Source organism: Fundulus heteroclitus, chromosome 19, assembly GCF_011125445.2.
Source record: "Fundulus heteroclitus isolate FHET01 chromosome 19, MU-UCD_Fhet_4.1, whole genome shotgun sequence".
NCBI lineage: Eukaryota > Metazoa > Chordata > Actinopteri > Cyprinodontiformes > Fundulidae > Fundulus > Fundulus heteroclitus.
Genome location: NC_046379.1, coordinates 11753463 through 11773637, shown reverse-complemented (window position 1 = coordinate 11773637; position 20175 = coordinate 11753463). Strand labels below are relative to the sequence as shown.

Below are 20175 nucleotides of genomic sequence, written 5' to 3'. Positions count from 1 at the left end.
ACTGGTTGAAACGTATCAAGATCAACAATTAAAAGATGAATTATTGAGAAGTTTATAAATAATTTTCAACATGTAACTCTTTAAATAAAAGTAAATAAAAGCATTTTAATTGATATATCAATTACAATGTAGGCGTATACTCCTTCTACATTGTTTTATTTATTTATTTTTTAGAGATGCCTGTCTCATTTCCAAACTTTTTCGCTGGATGCCATCCATCCATTTTCCAAACCGCTTCTCCCTCATGGGGTCGCGGGGGGTGCTGGTGCCTATCTCCAGCGTTCACTGGGCGAGAGGCGGGGTACAATAGTAATTTTCATCAGTTTTAATCAATGACGATGATACAAACACCTTGTAAAGAAAACCATTACAGAGTAAATTTTAATTCTGTTTCTACCTGATATCTATGGCTAGTGTTAAATACATTTTCTAACAGACTGTAAGGTAATTAACACACTATTTGAATATTTCAATGTTTCAGCAGGATTTTAGATTCAGTCTTAACTGTTAGGGCAGTTTTACTCTCCGTAAAGCTATACATACTCTGTGTTAAAATAAGATTACTCTCAAATGTTGACGCCTTGTTTTTCACATATAACGGTCATTTATTACAGAAATAAAGAAGGGCTGCATTAGCTCCGCATGTCACACACTGGTGACAAATTACAAAGAAGACACAAATCTCAATAATATTGGGTACTCATTGAAAACATATAAAACAATGATAGGCATTTATCTGGAAAGACGCTGTATTTTAAAGGCTTGAAAAGGGATCTAAATTAATAATAGCAATGACTTTCAAATAATAATTTTTTTCTACATATTTTTCCTACGACAGAGTGCACCCAAGCTGAATTGTTTTTAAGACTAATTTAGACTAGTATGTACTTTTCCATGTCCTTAGTACATTGAACTGATACATAATATTTCAGACAAAACACACCATCAATATAGCATGTAACTTATTTATATTTCTGCTTTGTTTTTGTATGTTTTTTGTATTGATGATATTTGGATGTAAAAGGTTCAGCCACCAACAAAAAATCTGTTAGTTTGAAAATAGTGGAGGTTTTTTCCTCATCCACAGGTAAAAGTTTGCTTTTAAAAAAAAAAGACTCGCATCCCTGCTGGCTGGGCATTTGTGCCTTTGGACAAAAAGGATCTGTGATCACACATCTCACACAGTGTTTATGAAGAAACAGAGTCTACTAGTAAAAAACAAGCTATTGTGTTGAATATCTACTATATTCTTTGCACAAGAACTGGAAATGTTCATAGCACAATCATTGAGTGTCATCAGCTGCACAAGGAACTTTTCCATTGGAAATCTTTTTTTTTTTTTTAAAAGCAAATTCCCTATTCAATTTCGATCAACTGTAAAACAGCTACCTTTGAGTCATGTAGTGGCTGCATTGAGAGACACTTTGAAGAAATTCAGTTCTAACCAGTAAGGATAATTAAGCATGTGTATTTTCTAATGAAAGATGTAAATGTGATTTATAAATATATTTTGTTAATTTGTTTTATTTTGTGAATATAGTTTATAGACAATAGGTCTATCATTCCTTTAGATTACATGAACTGAAAAATAATAAAGAGTCCAAGTTAAGAACTTTTATTGTGTTGCTGTACAATGAGGTTTACTTGAAGTAGGCTAATAAATATGCTAATGCTTTCATATACGGAGGTGGGAAATATGCAACGAGCCATGTCTTTAACCATGTCTTCAGTCTGTCATTGTTAAGCTCGCAGATCCTGGCTCATATGGAAGCTATTTGGAGTTGTGCGTTCCCCCTCGTCTCATTTTAATCACTGCCTGCAGCTAACACCCCCCATCCACCACCCCTTCCATCCCCACACTCTGTCCCTGCTCAACAGGGAAGCCAGAGTTCAGTGACCAACCTCCGTGCACGCTAGGTCGGTATGGCACGCAAGCTCATACTCACACTGCTCCCCCTCCTGCACACAGAGTCTAATGGATTATAAACAAAATCCCTCTGCTGAACAATTTACTGTGCTCCTGTTCTGGACACGGCATTCAGTAAAGATCTACTGGGAAGCCTGAAAGAATGGAGAAAGGTTCTTAAGAGGATAGAGTGCATTAAAGGAAAAAAAATAACAGATTTTACAAAATTTCAAAACCAAACTGTAATTTATTATGCAAATCCACACATTAAGAGTAGGCTACTGTGGATGAAGAATTACATTAAAGTTAAATGTCGGAATAGGAAACGAGAGCACATACCATGGCTTCTGGTATCTTATCAAATTGATTTTAAAAATGTATTGCTGGTTTTTAAAACTTTAAGTGGCTTTGCTGCACCTTATTTGCCATATCTGTTGCATCCCCATACACCAACAAGATATCTGAGGTCAAATAATCACAATTTACTAGATGTTCCTTGATCCAGACTCAAGAGTAAAGGCGATCGTGCCTTTTCTGCCGTGGCTCCTAGTCTACAGAATAATTTGCCTTCTCATATTATGTGTGCTCAAGGCTTAGATAATTTTAAGAGGCTTCGTAAGACCCATCTTTATTCCTTGGCTTTTAAGTCCTCGTGATTTAGAGATGCAGCTTTCAAATATTGCAGCAGTTTGTTTTTTTTTTTTTTTTTTTTTTTTTTTTTTTTTTTTTTTTGCATATTTAGCCACGCTGAAGAACATAAAAAGGTGGAAGTGTCAATTACAGCAAAATTTTGAAATGGTGATTGAGCTCTAAGGTAGAACTAAATCAGTCATTAACTGCATGAGAAAACTTTATGTTGAGGTTTGGCATATCCATATCCAGACCACAGGATGAGGAAGTAGATGTACTTGAAATTGTCACTGTCTGATATTGTTGTTCATGTTTAAACTAGGGGAAATGAAAAAACAACAGTGGTGTCACAGCAAAAATCAACTTATGCTCCCCTGATGCAGTAGCATGCTGTAAAAACACCGTATTACATAAAATATGTAACAGTATTACAGTATTCTTATCTTGCTTGGACCCTGACCTTCGATGACTTTTTCAGCACCCTGTAATACATGAGTGAAGAAAAATGCAACCACAACTTAAAAATAACGTTTGAGGCAATCAGCTCAATTTCTTTAGTTTTCTGTATACTGTGTGCTCCTACTGAACCACTCAAACCACATCTCCAACAGGAACATCCGTTGGTATGTCAGAGCCAAAAATCTATTCAGATTTGTTGTTGTTTTTTTTCTCAAACTGTTTAAACATGAACAACAATGATCTCAGACAGCGACAATTTCAAGTACATCTACTTCCTCATCCTGTGGTCTGGCATGAGAAGAGGCTCTCTGAAACATCATCGTGTCTAGCTGGGTATGTCTGATAACATACACACACACACACACACACACACACACACACACACACACACACACACACACGCATACATTCTCATCTTACTATATGTAGTGAGGACCATGTGTTGACTCCAATTGACTTCCATTGATTTTCAGTCATTTGCAACCCTTTCTATGCCCTATCCCTGACAATAACCCTAAACCTAACAGTTACTAGATTATATCTAACCCCAGCCTTAACCTAAACTCAATTCACACTTTAGTTTCAAATCTCACCATTAGCAAAAAACACTCTAATGCCTAAACAGGAGCGTGTGTGCGCGCGCGCACACACACACACACACACACACACACACACACACATAGGCTCATGCTGATTGGTGTCTAAACTGAATTATTTTCAAGTTCAGATCACCTTCTCTCTCTTTAAAACCTCCACTTCTTTTTCTAAGTCCAAATAGTTCCACAATTGTCTATCGGACCCCTGGCTTTCCTATCCGCACTGCCTCACTTTACCTCCCCAAACCTCATCCACCCCCATTCCCTCTTCCTGCCTCCCTCTCAGTGCTGTGCGTGACAGTAGCTCACTGAGAAGTGGAAATGAGACTAGTAAACAGTGATTAGCTCCAGAGACGGAGCAGGCTGGTCTACCATTGGTCCTGTCTCCACACAGTGAGCGCGCCCACCCGCCAACACATGACATAAGGGCCTCATCTCTTACCCCACCCCTGCTCAGTCAGAGTCAACACAGGGTCAGGGCCAACCTTTCACAGCCAGGTTACTGGGGGTAATCACAGGCAAACACAGCAACCACACGCAAACTGCACACATGACACCCCCCGACACCCCTCCCATGTGCACACACACACACACAAAGTCCTCCACCTTACCACCCAAGTACCCCCACCCTTCTTTCACCACAAACCTGGCTCTAATTAGCATGATGGGGATGCAAGTAGCCGCATGTGCATGATGAGGAGGTGGTGGTGAGGTCTTTAGAGGTGGGGGTGATTCTTGCTACAGGAACAAGGGGGAAAAGAACAGGGATACACAGTGCAGCCAGTGCGTTCAGGAGACGTTACTATGTGTCTGGTTAACCAAGAAATCATTCAAGGGGCTTTGGTTCTCTGCCACACCGCATTGCTTAAGACAAACAGCTTTGGGGCTGTGCTTTGAAAAAGCTTAACATCTGCAAAGAGCCGATCTAGATCTATTGTTGAGAAAAGAAAGCCCACAACATGCAATTTCTGTATTATTTTAACCTTCAAAATGTTGTTAATTTTCACAATTTATTTGTCCTCAATATCAAAAAAGGCTTAGATAAAAACATGTTCTTAAGTTAGAAGGGCCTAGTCAAAGTCCATACCTATAGCCAAACGGGATTCTGTTGCACAAGGTAAAAAGGGAAGTTCACAGAAGATAAATCCTTTTGCAATCCATGATACATGAAAGTAAATATGCTTTAATTATGTTTGACTCTTATTCAGACTTTAGTGGGGTTTTTTTTGTGAGGGGTTTTATGTCATAATTCCCCTCACTTTGTTTTTTTTTTTACCTTTATACCAAGACCAAACATCTCCTTTTTAACATGCAATATCAGCTTTAAGAAAGGTTTCCCATGTATAATGTTTGTGATACAAATGTCTCACTGCCTTAAATCGGGGTCATTACATCCTTGAAAAAATAAATCTTTCAGTTAGTGAGAAAACAAGAACCCATTTTTCATGCATTGCAGGATCGAGAAAGCTTCACAGAACTAATGGGATGTTTTTGTGTAGATCTCTAATTGGGATGAACAGAAAAAAAATGCATACTGATAAAAAAAAAATCAGGGGTTGAATTGAAGCATGCTTTTCCCTCACATCATGCATTTTTGCAATCACTGTGGAAATTGGGGACATGAAGTTATTTTGGACAGTGATGTAATGCTGAGCCTCCTGCAGAACCACAGTTTATTTGTTGGCAAAAACAAGATCCGAGCATCAATAATTGATGGTTTGTCTGCTCTGAAGAATTTGTTACATAAACATTTGGTCAACAGAGTCTGGAATTTTTTTAAGCAGAGATGAAAACGGTACTGAGTTGAAGAAGAAGGAAGACAGTACAGAAGTAACAGACATAAATGTATATATACATTTATATATATATATATATATATATATATATATATATATATATATATATATATATATATATATATATATATATATATATATATATATATATATGATTATTCATGCAGGGTGGTGGTATGGCTGGTGCTTGTATCCAGTGGTCATTGTGAGAGAGGTTGAGCACACCCTGTACAGGTTGGTAGTCCATAATAGGGCAGGCTTTATTATGATAAACAAAATAATATTGTAGATTTTTACACATTTGTTTGGTTGGGGGGAATTAAAAGCACACTAAATGCACCTTGTATTGTACATGCACAGACTAAATATCTTTGATTTCGTTCATTTAATTATGAATTTCCTCACGTACTGATTTGGATATCATTTTAAATGTGCTTAATTGCATGAGAACCCCCCCCCCCCCCTTCCTCTTACATGACATTTATTATCTGGCAATGGGGAAATTCAGGTGTGACACAGTTACACACAATTATTAGCAATGAAAAGAAAAAAACACTAGTCTAATCAAAAATTACCTTTAAAGAAATACCAAGAGTAGAAGATAAAAAAGTAAATCCCAGAGTAAATAAATATTGCACAGTGGAAAAAGAAATTTGTTTAAAATCTGTTTAAATGTGTTTTACCTGTACACTTCAGAGAGACAGATAAGACAATATATATTAACGTTTATATATATATATATATATATATATACACCTGAATGTGATTTACTTTAGGGTCCTAAGCAGTCGCAAAGTTTGCTTCTACCTCAGGCTGGCCTTACAAACAATAACTCTAGCCATTACATATACACAGTTGCACAGGGAACCTTTCCACTTCTAAATAACAAACTAAAAATAAATCATATTTAAAGTATATTAAGCAATCAAAGTCTATTTATTCCTGAAAATGGCATGTAAAGTTTAAATAAAATCTCTCAGGAGTGAATCAAACCTTTTCCAAATAGATAGAATTGTATTAAATCTGGGGGCAAATGGCGCCTGCTGAGTCTTCTTTAGCCAGGAAATCAATCATTCTAGACGGATTTTAAAACGTTCAGACTCTGCCAATCCTCCAATTAGTTAGATAAATTCCGACGGGAATGCATATCGCTCTCCCCCTGGCTGTTGAGAGGTTTTTTTCCCCCTCTCTGTGGAGCGCTGACGGCGGTCGGTCACGCTCCGTTCTCTCGGCGTCCCCGACACTCTGCACTGCGCGCCTCTGAGAGCGACCAACAGCAGAGAGATAATGCGCTGCAGCAGTGTCTGCACTGCTACCACAATGGGAGGAGTGTGAAAGTTATCCTGAGCCCTGCCCACTTACTGTAAGACATTTAAGAAGTTGGAGAGCTGCAAACGCAGACACTTAAGCCTTAAATCTTGATGATAGACTAACTGATTAGAACAAAACTTATGATTATTTTACTGGCAATTTCATTAGAAGTTTGATTGTTGATATGGATCCCTAAGGTGTTTTTTTTTTCTTCACAAACAAGTATTAAACAGACTTGTTAAAGGGAAAAGAGACAGCTGGTACTTTGAAACAATGGCAATTACCAGTGAGTTTGGTTTGAAGAGCAGCAGCATCATCAAGGAATGGAGCGGACAGGTCCACCCTGCCCTGGTTGCATCTTTTGTTTTCCTCTTCTGCCTGGAAGCCTGTCTGTGGGTCAGAAATCTCAGGCTGAAGAGGAGACTGCCGGGACCCTTTGCCTGGCCTGTGGTTGGCAATGCCATGCAGCTGGGTCAGATGCCTCACATCACACTGGCCAAGCTTGCCAAGAAGTACGGCAATGTGTACCAGATAAGGCTCGGCTGCAGCGACGTGGTGGTCCTCAACGGAGACCAGGCGATACACCAGGCGCTGATTCAACACAGCACAGAGTTTGCAGGCAGACCAAACTTTGTCTCGTTTCAGATGATCTCTGGAGGCAGGAGCCTGACGTTCACTAACTACAGCAAACAGTGGAAAGCACACAGGAAGGTTGCCCAGTCGACTCTCAGAGCCTTTTCCTCTGCAAACAGTCAGACTAAAAAAAATTTTGAGCAGCATGTGCTGGCAGAGGCCACAGAACTGGTACAGGTATTCCTACGTCAGAGCGCTAATGGACAGTATTTTTACCCAGCTTATGAGTTTACAGTAGCTGCTGCTAACATCATGTGTGCTCTTTGCTTCGGAAGGAGATATGGACACGATGACCAGGAGTTCAGAACCTTGTTGCAGAGTATCGACAAGTTTGGGGAGACTGTTGGGGCAGGTAGCTTGGTTGATGTCATGCCCTGGCTGCAGTCCTTCCCTAATCCAGTTCGAAATATCTATGAAACTTTCAAAACCATAAACACTGAGTTTTTTAACTACGTGAAAGACAAAGTGGTACAGCACAGAGAGTCCTTCAACCCTGAGGTGACCCGGGACATGAGTGATGCATTCATTAGGGTTATTGAGCATGAGGAGAGCACATTGTCCAGGGAGTTTGTTGAAGCAACTGTCACTGACCTGATCGGGGCAGGACAAGATACGATGTCGACATTCATGCAGTGGCTTGTCCACCTGCTGGTCAAATACCCAGACTACCAAACCAAACTGCAGCAGCTCATTGACAAAGTGGTGGGCCGAGACCGGCTGCCGTCAGTCGAGGACAGAAGTAATCTGGCTCTTCTGGACGCCTTCATCTACGAGACGATGCGCTTCACCAGCTTTGTCCCATTCACCATCCCGCACTCAACCACGTCGGACGTCACCATCGAAAGCCTCCACATCCCCAAGGACACGGTGGTCTTCATCAATCAGTGGTCTGTCAATCACGATCCCCTGAAGTGGAAGGACCCCCATGTATTCGACCCCATGCGCTTCCTCGACGAGAACGGTGCCCTGGACAGAGACAGAACCAACAGCGTGATGATTTTCTCAACAGGTAAGAGACGTTGCATCGGCTCTCAGATTGCCAAGGTGCAGGTGTTTCTGTTTTCGGCCGTCTTGCTGCATCAGCTCACCTTTGAGAGCGACTCATCCTTACCTCCTACTCTGGAATGCTCCTACGGCCTCACACTGAGGCCCCTCCAGTTCAATGTGAGAGCCAAGCTCAGGGGAAAGTTGCTTGATGTGGTTTCCCCCAGCATAAACACGTTGCCCTAAGGCTGTGCTTCTGTTAAACACTTTACCGCCAGTGACATTTAAGAATGAGTATAACTATACATGCACTAGACAGTTTTGATATTTAACAAGAATATTTAATTCATGTATTAGATTTTATGTTAGTGGGGAACTAAAATGATAATTTCAAAGATCTCTTCTGCAAATGGATCATATGTTTATGGACTTTTTTGAACATTGGAAAGTATGAAATAATTGCTTCTCCAAACACTCTAAACTTGATAAGATGTAATAGAGAAATGTCTGGTTGTTTGTCATCCACAACTGAGCATGTATATGTGTGCAGAAGTGACATTTAAAGTATCGCAGATGTTTATGAAATACTTGTGAATGTGATTAAGACACTTGAAGGCCCATTGTTCTCATTTGTTTATGCAAAAATATATTTTAACCTTCCCACATAATTCATATTAATGTATGGCAAAAACTGTTTAAATGTAATCACTATCTACTGTATCCAATGCATAAACACGCAACAGAAAATAAAACTCAGACGTGAGAAAGGAGTCTTTCATCGGGAGGAGGATCCACAACTTTTCCAAGGAGATGGTTGAGACAACACTGGGGACCGCAAGCACTGAAAGACTTTCTGCATCAAAGCTTCACTTTCACTGTACAAGCACTGCAGCTACCATTGTGCCAAGCCCCCTTTTTTCCTTCGACACGAGAAAGCACATGTGCAAGACATTTCTCTGACTCGTGAGGCATTCTTAAAACCATGTTTGTTTACAGTACAGTTTTTCAAAGCTACACGGATGTCAGTGTGCTCCTTTTAAGCCTCGGTGTTCAGGAGCTGACGTTGTAATGCCCAAGGGACGTATTTTTCTGTCTGTGTCACGGCAAAACAATTTTAACACCAGTCGGCCTCAAGTATTAAAGCTTCCAATCTGGAGTTGTTGCTTTAGTGTTTGATGCCCACTGAGCCTTTATATACTGAACAAAAATAAGCTGTATTTAAATTAAAAGTGAAATGTAAATTGTTGGTGTGCTTGATTTATTTTACCTTAAGGAAAGGAAGGGAAAAAGCATCTCAGTATGAGATTTGGAACAAGAAAAGGAGTTTTTCTGACAACAGTATAAAACAGATAAATGGAGATTAGTGGATTAATAAAGTAAAAGCTCATTTGTTGCACAAGCAGGTTAATTCATCATTCATCTTTTTCAAATTCTATTTAAAGCTCATTGGACGCATCACATCTTTCTGTTAAAACATCTGTTTTTCCTGTGTAAACACTTTATTTCTAAACTTAATGGACCAAAATTAATTTGAGCTTTTTCAGTGTTTGGATGTTGAAATTTTAAGCTTTGATGCTCTCTTTCCTTAGTATAGAAAGACAACTCTAGTTTTAACATAGTAAATGTTTTCACATTTTGTCATATAACCTCAAATTTATTGTATTAGGATTATTTGAGGGGAAAAAATATGAAGCATCTTCTAATGGTGTTGGATTACACTGTAGAAGTCTGCTTTGTGCATGAGAATAAATGACTTCCCATTCATTGTTGATTATTTATTATGAATCTTATTTGTGCTTAATATTTAGAATTGTTATTAGCAGCTATTTTGAAATAAATATCTTCCTTATATCCTACATTATGTAAACTTTTATTGACTCTGAGGCTTTATATTTTAAATTTTTTGCACCATGACTAATCTAGGTGCCTTCCACAAACACTTCTAGAATGAGAAGAGTGGGAACAGGACTAAGGTCGGCAGGCAGAGGTCAAAATGGGAGGTGGCAGACAGTCGCTGACCCCTCCCACCAAAGTGATATATATATATAAGTGAGGTGTTAAGTGTTGAATGTGTGTTACTCTAATGACGACAAGACAAAAGCTGCAATTGCCAACATTTTGGGGTTTTTCTTGCAAATTTCTGAGGAGGAACGGTAAGAAAACTTTTGAGACCTGCTTAAAAAGCATTTTTAGCATTCTAATTTGATATATTCTATTAAAAAAGTACATTTCAATTATCTAAACTATATTTATTTATTTCACAAAGCATAATGGCTGAAATGGAAGCCGAGTTTGATTTGAGGAGCGGCAGCATCATCAAGGGTTGGAGCGGACATGTCCAGCCTGCTCTCGTCGCCGCGGTCGTTTTTCTTTTTTGTCTGGAAGCCTGTCTGTGGGTCAGGAACCTTAAACTCAAGAGGAGACTGCCGGGACCTTTTGCTTGGCCTGTGGTTGGCAACGCCTTGCAGCTGGGCCAGATGCCTCATATCACCTTTGCCGAGCTTGCTAAGAAATACGGAGATGTGTATCAGATCCGCTTGGGCTGCAGCGACATCGTGGTCCTGAACGGCGCCCGGGTGATCCGAGAAGCCCTGGTACAGCACAGCACAGAGTTTGCAGGGAGGCCAAACTTTGTGTCCTTTCAGAATGTGTCAGGAGGGAAGAGTCTAAGTTTCAATAACTACAGCAAACAGTGGAGGATGCACAGAAAAATAGCTCAAACAACAATCCGAGCGTTCTCATCTTTCAACAGCCGTACCAAAAAAGCTTTTGAGCATCAAATTGTGGCTGAGGCCACAGAACTGGTAGAGATTTTCCTCCAACTCAGCACTCAAGGCCAGTATTTCAACCCCGGGAATGAGCTGACAGTAGCGGCTGCTAATGTGATTTGTGCCCTTTGCTTTGGAAAACGCTATGGGCACAATGATGCTGAGTTCAGAGCCTTGTTGCATCATGTAGATCTGTTTGGACGCACAGTGGGGGCTGGAAGTTTGGTTGATGTCATGCCGTGGCTTCAGTCTTTCCCCAATCCTGTTCGAAGTGTATTCAAGACTTTTAAATGGTTGAATCAAGAGTTCTTCAACTTTGTCAGCAGCAAAGTGGAGGAGCACAGGCAGACGTTTGATCCACAAAACATCAGGGATATGAGTGATGCCATTATAGAGCTCATTGATGAGTCTGACGGTGACACAGAGATCACCAAAGAATACACAGAGGCAACGGTGGCAGATTTGATCGGCGCAGGCATGGACACTGTCTCCACCGCTCTCCACTGGATTGTTCTCTTGTTAGCTAAGCACCCTGACATTCAAACCAAACTCCATGAGCTGATTGACAGGGTGGTGGGGAGAGGCAGGCTGCCGTCTGTTGAGGACAGAGCACACATGCCTTACCTGGATGCCTTCATCTATGAGACAATGCGTTTCACCAGCTTCGTCCCTGTCACCATCCCCCATTTGACCACCTCAGACGTAACTGTGGGGGATTTAAGCATCCCCAAAGACACTGTGATCTTTATCAACCAGTGGTCTGTCAATCACGACCCCCTGAGGTGGAAGGACCCTCAAGCCTTTGACCCCTCCCGCTTCTTAGATGAAAACGGCTCCCTGGATAAGGATCTGACAAACAATGTTATGATCTTCTCAGCAGGGAAGAGGCGATGTATCGGGGACCAGGTCGCAAAGGTTGAGATTTTTTTGTTCTTTGCAATCCTGGTGCATCAATGCAGCTTTGAAAAATGCCCAGATGAGGATTTCTCTCTGAACTACAGTTATGGCTTAACATTGAAGCCTTTAGATTACAAAATCGCTGCCAAACTCAGAGGAGAATTGCTAAAACACGAGTGAAAACTGTTCAATAAAACAAGCATGTGAACTAACCAGTTATATTTTAAAGATTATATTTTTAAAATACAATAAACTTTGACTAACCCCTGAAATTAAATGATTAAGACTACTATTTGAGTAGAGTTCAAATGAGTTAAAATTTCTTATACATAATTCTTATGTATAAGAATTATATAATTCATAATTCTTATGTAAAAGAAAGTTCAACTCCAAAGTTAAAAGTAAACATAAAATAGAGTATACATTGCTGGAATAGTCAAAATTACACATACACCATTAATTAATGGTGATTTATACATTTATCTTATGTATATTGCTGTCTTTTCCACTAACAATGAATAGCTTGCTTTTTGTTTTGCGGAGTTACTCTGAGGTTAATTTATATTTGGTGTGCTGGACCTTTTCCAAACACACTGATAAACTTATTTGATCAATAGGAAGCATTGTGGGTGTTAGAGGTTGCATTCATTTCAATTGGGTAGATTTGGGTTACTGATTAGTATTTCTGAGCAGTTTACAACCTGACATATTAGCCTAATTGTTCTCCGTTAACAAAACACAACAATTCAAACGACAAAGGTTGACTGAACCAACATCTTTTGTTGAAATCTAATATAGGTAGGAGTTTTTACTAAATCAAAGCACGTATTGTTCTACGAGTTAAACTATTCCTGAACATTACATCAACAACCTAATACCCTAGATTAACATTTAAATAACTAGTTTATATTTAACATATTTTCCTTTTTTATACATGAGCTTCTGTAGGCTACTATTTAAGACATAAAATGTATGTGTTGTGAAACCTTTGAAAAGCCCACTGGTTAGACAAGGGTTTTCTTTATCTCTTTGATGTTTTAAACTTTTCAAGAATTGTATTAATGCATAAGACAATGACTACGGACTAGTCTACAGAGTTGCCAAACCCTTGTAATATCAAGCTTTTAAAGGGGAAACAAAATCAAATTTCTTGTCAGTAGTTAAATGGATTTAAATGTGGCTACAACAATAAACATGTTTTATTGTTCAATGTCATTTTTTTCAGTAGAATTGTTTAAATTATATAAATATTTTCACTCCACGTAATAGCCTCTGTATACTAATTTTACTTTTTTTCTCTATCAAGAAACAATGAGAATAGTTTGTACTTTTGTTAAGGTGTTGGATCTTTTTAAAAGCTTTCACAATAAACATACAACAAACAAGTTTGTGCAGCGCTTCTTTTCATTTTGTACAGCGCATTTGTGCAGCACTTATCATTATCTTATTCGTAAGGCCAATACATACTCCACAAGTAAAAATAACTTTGTTCTTTTACCTGAGGCTGCAAGTACAAGAACAAAGTTTTTTCCTGGCCATGATATTTCATACTTCATAAGAACTCAAGTGTAGAACGCCTTGGAAGTCTTCGTAGGTGTTCTGAACTGCAGCAGACCACCTTCGTATTTTTCTGACACAAAATAAGAAAAAGGTTCTGCCCAAAATATGCTTTAAGAAAAAGCTGCAATAATAGAATTATTTCATTTTGCTTTTGCACCACTGGGAAAGAGAGCAAGTTTCTCTGGTCTTGCAGATGTGTGCACATTATTTCTGTGGAAACACTCCTAACTATATCATCTGAACGGTTTTAAAAAAAAACAATAATTTATACAAACAATTTCACATGTATATGGTTCAGTAAATGTATTATTAAACTATTATGTTTATTTGATAGTTCACAAATTTCTGATTAAACTGAAACTAGAAACTTTTAATTTGAACTATAAAGTTCTCTTCAAAACACTGGTCAGTAAGTAAAGCTGCTCCTCTGTGCTGTGTTCCACACTGGCTCAAAGAGTATTGTACAAATGCTTTTACATTCCTTTCACTTTAAAAGTTAACTTTGCTCTTTTGCATTTTATCAGCAAAACATAAAACAGGACCTTCTAAAATAAAAGATGGAAATTAGAAAACTTTCTTGACTGTCAATAGCTTTTTGTACCATTTATTTAGACATAAATCATTTGAATTAATAGTATTGCTGGAGGAAATAAGGATTTATAAGGAATAATCTCAAATGGGGTTCTGTTAAACCAGTTAATATAAAATAAGAAGTTTATATCTTTGTAGCAGTAGATAACTGTCATTGCCTTGACCAAAGTGCAGAATAGTGTTAGGTAATGGTATTCCTGTGTAAAACACAGGCTGATCAAAGTGTGTAAAGAATTTTTGGTCACAGTTACACTAAGAAAGGTACAAACTGCAGGCAAGATAATAACTTCTTCTTTGAAGAGAATATTACATGGGCTTTAGCGCTAGGGTCGGCGATTTTTTCCAGAAGTTTCCCAAAGTCCCTTTTTGAATAACTTCACTGCAAAAACGGATCTAAAAATAAGTAAAATGTTCTTAAAGTTAGTGTTTTTGTCCTTGATTTGAGCAGGTAAATAAGATTATCTGCCAATGGAATGAGTATTTTGACCCTTAAAATAAGATAATTAGACATCCTGCACTTAAAATAAGATGATGGAGATGAGTTGTTCCTATTTTAAGTGCAAAAATCTTATTACATTGGCAAATCATCTTATTTACCTACTCAAATCAAGGACAAATGCACTCATTTTAACAACATTTTACTTATTTTTAGTTCCGTTTTTGCAGTGTTTGCATGCGCAAGAGCGTCTTACCTTGCTCCTACCTTCCACTCAATTAGCCCAGATCAACTCCACCTGCTGCCAGTAATTACTGTCAACTCTGGTCACCTGTTCACCTGCCTGCATATACCTGCCTCAGTCATCCACTCGCTGCCAGAACGTCTGATCTCATCTTATGTGCTTTGACTACCAGTGTGTGCTCAGCCAGCTGGACTCTTCCAATAAACTTGCCTGTCTACCTGCTGCAGTCCTGCCTGCTCACTCTGGTGGTTTCCCAGTCCACATCGCCTGTTCTGGTTTGTCACTACCTGCATCTTCTGGTTTCCTGCATCGTTCCTGCCTACCTGCACCTTCAGCCATAACCCATCTGTCTAATCTGGTTCTGCCTGCCTGCCTCAGCTGCTACTACTCGTCCTCACAATAAACATTTTCAAAACGTAACTCTGTGTCCGGCTGAATATCGGGTTCATCAGCAGTAATCATTACAGTCACCCAGCATTAGAAAAAGTGCTTCTGAACAGGATTAACAACTACAGCTTTAATTCTAACGCTTCAACTTATTTGTTTAAAGCCATTTTTTTTTCCTTTTTATTAAGAAAACTAAAACTATGTTGTTTCCTTTCGGCAAATGTGGTTCATAAATATTAAAGTATCTTGTGTGTTTCTTTCTCCCCCATTTCTTATAGGATAATTACCGCTGTGATTGGTCTTGTGTATACCTGTGCTGCTTCCTCACATGAGCAAAGCAGCAGCAGAACTTACTTGGAGTAAAACACAACAGAGTGAAGAAATTCAGTACTTTCACTGGCATCGATGCTACATAGACCCCAGAGGATGGATTGAGATGCTTGACCTCCCTCAGTTCCAGCAGCGCTTCCCAAAAAGTCCTTGAAATGTGTCCAACCTAAAGACTCCCTTTTACCCCCAACCCACTAACTCTGTGCTCCACACTCCCCACAGCGCTTGACCTGTGGAGTTTTACTTCTAAAAGGAAAACAAGAAAGTTGCTGTCCGACACTTTTCCAGCTCTGAGAATATTCACATTTTGCACGTACGCACAGCCACAGAGTGACCTCCTAGAGTGCTCCCTCTGCAACCATCACACACAGCTGACTATGCAAACACCCATCTACTCTGCTTGTAGGTTTGACAAGTAGATTAAAACCAGCGTTTAAAACATGACACACATTGCTGTAAAAGACTAACTGAGCTGTCCGGAAAAATTCCCCTCTTGTCGAGAGTCATCTTTTGGTAGAACACATAGAAACATCATGTCTGAGCACTGGTTACGTCAGAAAAATTTCCAATAAAACTTGACATTACCACAATTTCCTTCTACAGTTCCTTGGAAAAAAGGCACTGTAGAATGAAGTGATGTGTGTTTGTATTCAGCCCCCTTTAATATATTATTTCCAAAGTAGCTCAAACTCAGTGAGATTGGATTGAGGATGTCTGGGAACAGAAATTTTCATGTTTCTCCACAGATTCTTGATTGAATTTAAGTTTTATATTTGATTGGGCCTTTCCTAAGACATTTTCTTCCAGGATTCTGTTGGATTTAGCTTCATAAAGTTTCTCCTCAGATGTCCCTGCTTTAGGACACTGCATGATAATACCAACACGATGTTTTACTATGGAGATGATATATCCGTAATAATCTGCAGTACTAGTTTCCCGCCACACGTCGCATTTTGCACAATGGCCATAAAGTTACATGGTGGTCTCACCTGACCAGAGCACTTTCTTCGACATGTTTGCTGTGTCACTAATGACTTCTAGAAAACTACAAACTTCGTATGGCCATCTTTCCACAATGGCTTTCCTTTTGCCTATTTTCCATATAAACATAAAAGGCCAGAGTTTTTGGGAGCAGCACTAATAGCTGTCCTGTCGACAGATTATCCCACCTGTGCAGGACCTCTGCAGCTCCCCCAGAGACCCCACAGACCTCCAAGCTGCTTCTGTGACGAATGATCTCCTTGCCTGACTTTTCATTTTAGGTGGTTGGGCCATGTCCTGATAGGCTTGTGTAAACCCCCTTACATTTTTAGATGATAATAAACATTACTCTTTGGGAAGTTCAAAGGTTTAAAGTTTGACCTGTCCGGTGTGTTCCTTGGTCTCGAGATGCAGTTTTTCTCCATGTTCTCTGACAAACCTTTAAACTGCTGTATTAAAGACAAAGACAATCACTTTTAAGGATAACAGAGTAAAGGGGTGGGTAAAGATGCATTAAAATCCAATAGAATTAGTCTGATTTGTAGAAAGCTTTGAAAGCTTTTTTAATCCTAGCACTGGTTTCACTCCATTGACAGCATGAGACGGAATCTACAACCCACACAAGTGGCTCAGGTAGTGCAGCTCATCCAGGATGGTGCATCAGTGCAAGCTGTGGCAAGAAGGTTTCGTGTGTCTGTCAGCGTAGTGTCCAGAGCACAGAGGTGCTACCAGGAGGCAGACCACTACACCAGGAGACATGGAGGAGGCTGTGGGAGGGCAACAACCCTGCAGCAGAACCGCTACCTCCACCTTTACACAAGGAGGAACAGGAGGAGCACTACCAGAGCCCTGCAAGATTACCTCCAGCAGGCCACTAATCTGCATGTGTGCTCAAACAATAGTCCAGGTCTGGGAGGAGATCCCTCAAGAGACCATCTGTCACCTCATCAGGTCATACAGGCTACTGAGCTTCATTTTGAGTTGTTTTAAGGACATCACATCTAAGTTGGATCTGCCTCTAGTGTGTTTTTTACACTTAAATTTTGAGTGTGGCTCCAAATCCAGACTTCCATGAGCTAATAAATTTCCATTGATAATTGTAGTGTGATTTTGTTGTCAGCACATTCAACTATGTAAAGAACAAAGTATTTAGTAAGAATATTTAATTCATTCAGATCTAGAATATGTTTTAGAATAGATATGTTTTACAATACAAATAAAAACAAAATTGGGCATGCTTTCCTTATTACAAGGGCTTGTTAGTTCAATACTCTTTTTACTACAGCTGTCCTAGCTTTTTTTCAAGCAAATCTTTAGCTAAAACTTGAATTGCTTCATTAGAAAAAGATCCAGTGTTTTTATTCAATGGCCAGGCTGCCAGTTTAGAAAGGTTTTCCATTATTCTAAATCTCCTCATGGAATTATTGCACCAATATAAACACTGAGCGGGACATATAATTACTGTATGTTCCATTTAAGATTATAATCAAGCTGTGTCACCTTCAAATTAAACACCCTGCCAAAGGCTGAAGTTTTAACAGATCACAGAAGAAGGCTAACAATTAGTGACTGTTCTCGGTTGTGTCATGCAACAATTAAAGAGACATGTGAAGTGATCCATTTCAATAAACAATTACACAATTCCTTATTATAGGGTGGGACAGCTGGCTCTTCGGTCCTTGCACCGATCTTGTTTTGGAACGGTGGCAAGGAAAGGACCTTTGATGCGAAATACGACAGCATGCAGTTCCATTTGCGCCATTTGTTTTCCATATAACAAACGATTATTTTCAGGGAGTGCAGGAGGAAGTGATCTGCGCTGGTCTGTGTGAGCAAACGGCTGTTTTTTGTTAATGGAAGGGAGTTCACGTCATGGTCCGAAGTGAGCGGTCCCGTTTGGTGTGGAAACTGCATGACCCGGTCAGCGAAAACGCTTTTCAGTAGATGTCCTTTGAAGAAAAAATCATGACGGGGAAGGTTCTAGCATACATTCATGCCAATATAGTTCACAAGGTCAACTAATATCCTTTTTACTGCTCCTATTTTACAGTGCCTTAACAGTTAGTCTTTAGTTTTGATAAAGGTTATTTGGAATTGGCAAGATTTCACTACTCCACCCACCGCCCCCCCCAAAAACAAGATTTTTGCAAAACCTCCAAAGCAAATGACCCGTCACAAAAGACATCAGTCTTGTTCATCTCTTGATAAATCAGGGGTAGTTGGCCCGGGATTTCCAGGGAGGTCCAGCAACTAGAATGGGCCATCAATCAACTGCAGGGTCAGAGACGGCAGTTCTCTGTTACAGACCACTGGCACCAACCATTATTGTGCAACCGAGACTATTTAAGAAACGCAAATGGAAGTGTCTGATAGAGGCAGAGGTATTGACTTGCTTAAGATTATTGCTGTGTATATTCTTTTTAAGTAACACGAGAACTTGGCGATATCCCACGGATGAGAGGGAGTAAAGCTCTGGAGGATAAATGGAAGAGATTCAGTTAAGTGTTTCTTTAAAGTGGTTTAAACAAAAATTACTTTGACAAAAGTAAAGAGCAGATGAGTTCACGAGGGAAATGATGTTAAAAAAAAAACAGCATCCCTGCTCATGTTGATTATTTTTTTACTCCAAACCATTGCTGTAGTTTAGTACGGTTTAGATGCTACTGTTTATTTAGTTGTGCCAGCCACATGGAGAGGACACCAGTGCCATGACAGAGTGTGTGACTGACTATATAAACTTCTGTGTGGATAACACCATTCCCACCAAAACCGTGAGATCCTTCCTCAGCAACAAACACTGGATTACCAGTGACCTGAGGGAACTACTAAACAGGAGAAAATGAGCCTTCAGGGAGGGAGAGAGGGAATCTTTGAAAAGTATACGCAAAATAATAGTTTAGCGTCCTTTTCTCCACAACCAAACAGACATCCTGCCCTCCTTTGACCCAAACCTTTCCTGTCGCTTCTCAGATGTTTTATCCTCCACTTCAGTCAGGGACCCTTCAGCTTCTACAGATTTGTCCACAGGCAAACCCGAAGATGCCTGTGCTCGCTTTGCCTTCCCCCGGAGCTGGAATAAGGCTGCAGGTCCAGATGGTGTCTACTCCAGAGTCTCGAAGGCCTGTGCAGAGCAGCTCTCTGGGATTCTGCAGCACATCTTCAACCTTAGCCTGACCCAGGAGAAGGTTCCAGTGTTGCGGAAGACCTCCTGCCATGTTTGGGTATCAAAGAAAGGTCACCCATCAATCTCCAATGACTATAGACCTGTTGCCATCACATCCCACATCACAAAGAGCCTAGACAAACAAGCAACTATGAGGAAAGGAACTCCTGTTGTTTGCTTATCATCATGGAGCTGGAGTTGAAAATGTTGACATACACCTACTTTAACAGACTTCACCAATGTTAGTTATGATGACTTTCTGCTCACAGCTAATGAAAACGCAACCTTCAAGGTTAGCAAATTACATAAGACTGTTAACCATTTTTAATACAGAAATATTGATTAAAATAAAAGTTTGTTCATTACTACTTTAAAATGATACTTTCAGTCAGTCCAATGAGCCTCACTGGATATGACAGTACATGTGTCTTACCTCAGTGGTATGGTTTCTAATCTTTCCTATTGTGAGGAGCAAGAAAGAGGCTAAGTAAAATTAGGTTTCT

General features: G+C 39.6%; 2 protein-coding genes across 2 annotated transcripts; both read left to right on the top strand.

Annotated features, from left to right (window-relative positions):
* Positions 1-6776: 6776 nt before the first annotated feature.
* LOC105916580 (cytochrome P450 1B1-like) lies at positions 6777-9561 on the top strand. The gene has a single exon (XM_036150822.1). The coding sequence runs from the start codon at positions 6972-6974 to the stop codon at positions 8559-8561; it is 1590 nt and encodes a 529-aa protein (XP_036006715.1). The 5' UTR covers positions 6777-6971; the 3' UTR covers positions 8562-9561.
* An 844-nt stretch (positions 9562-10405) lies between these two features.
* LOC105916579 (cytochrome P450 1B1-like) lies at positions 10406-13764 on the top strand. Its single transcript, XM_036151133.1, has 2 exons — positions 10406-10468; positions 10582-13764. The coding sequence occupies exon 2, from the start codon at positions 10586-10588 to the stop codon at positions 12158-12160; it is 1575 nt and encodes a 524-aa protein (XP_036007026.1). The 5' UTR covers positions 10406-10468; positions 10582-10585; the 3' UTR covers positions 12161-13764.
* Positions 13765-20175: the final 6411 nt, after the last annotated feature.

Excerpts from the sequence above, each read along its gene's own strand:
- LOC105916580 (XM_036150822.1), top strand. The coding sequence starts at position 6,972 with ATGGCAATTACCAGTGAGTTTGGTTTGAAGAGCAGCAGCATCATCAAG.
- LOC105916579 (XM_036151133.1), top strand. The coding sequence starts at position 10,586 with ATGGCTGAAATGGAAGCCGAGTTTGATTTGAGGAGCGGCAGCATCATC.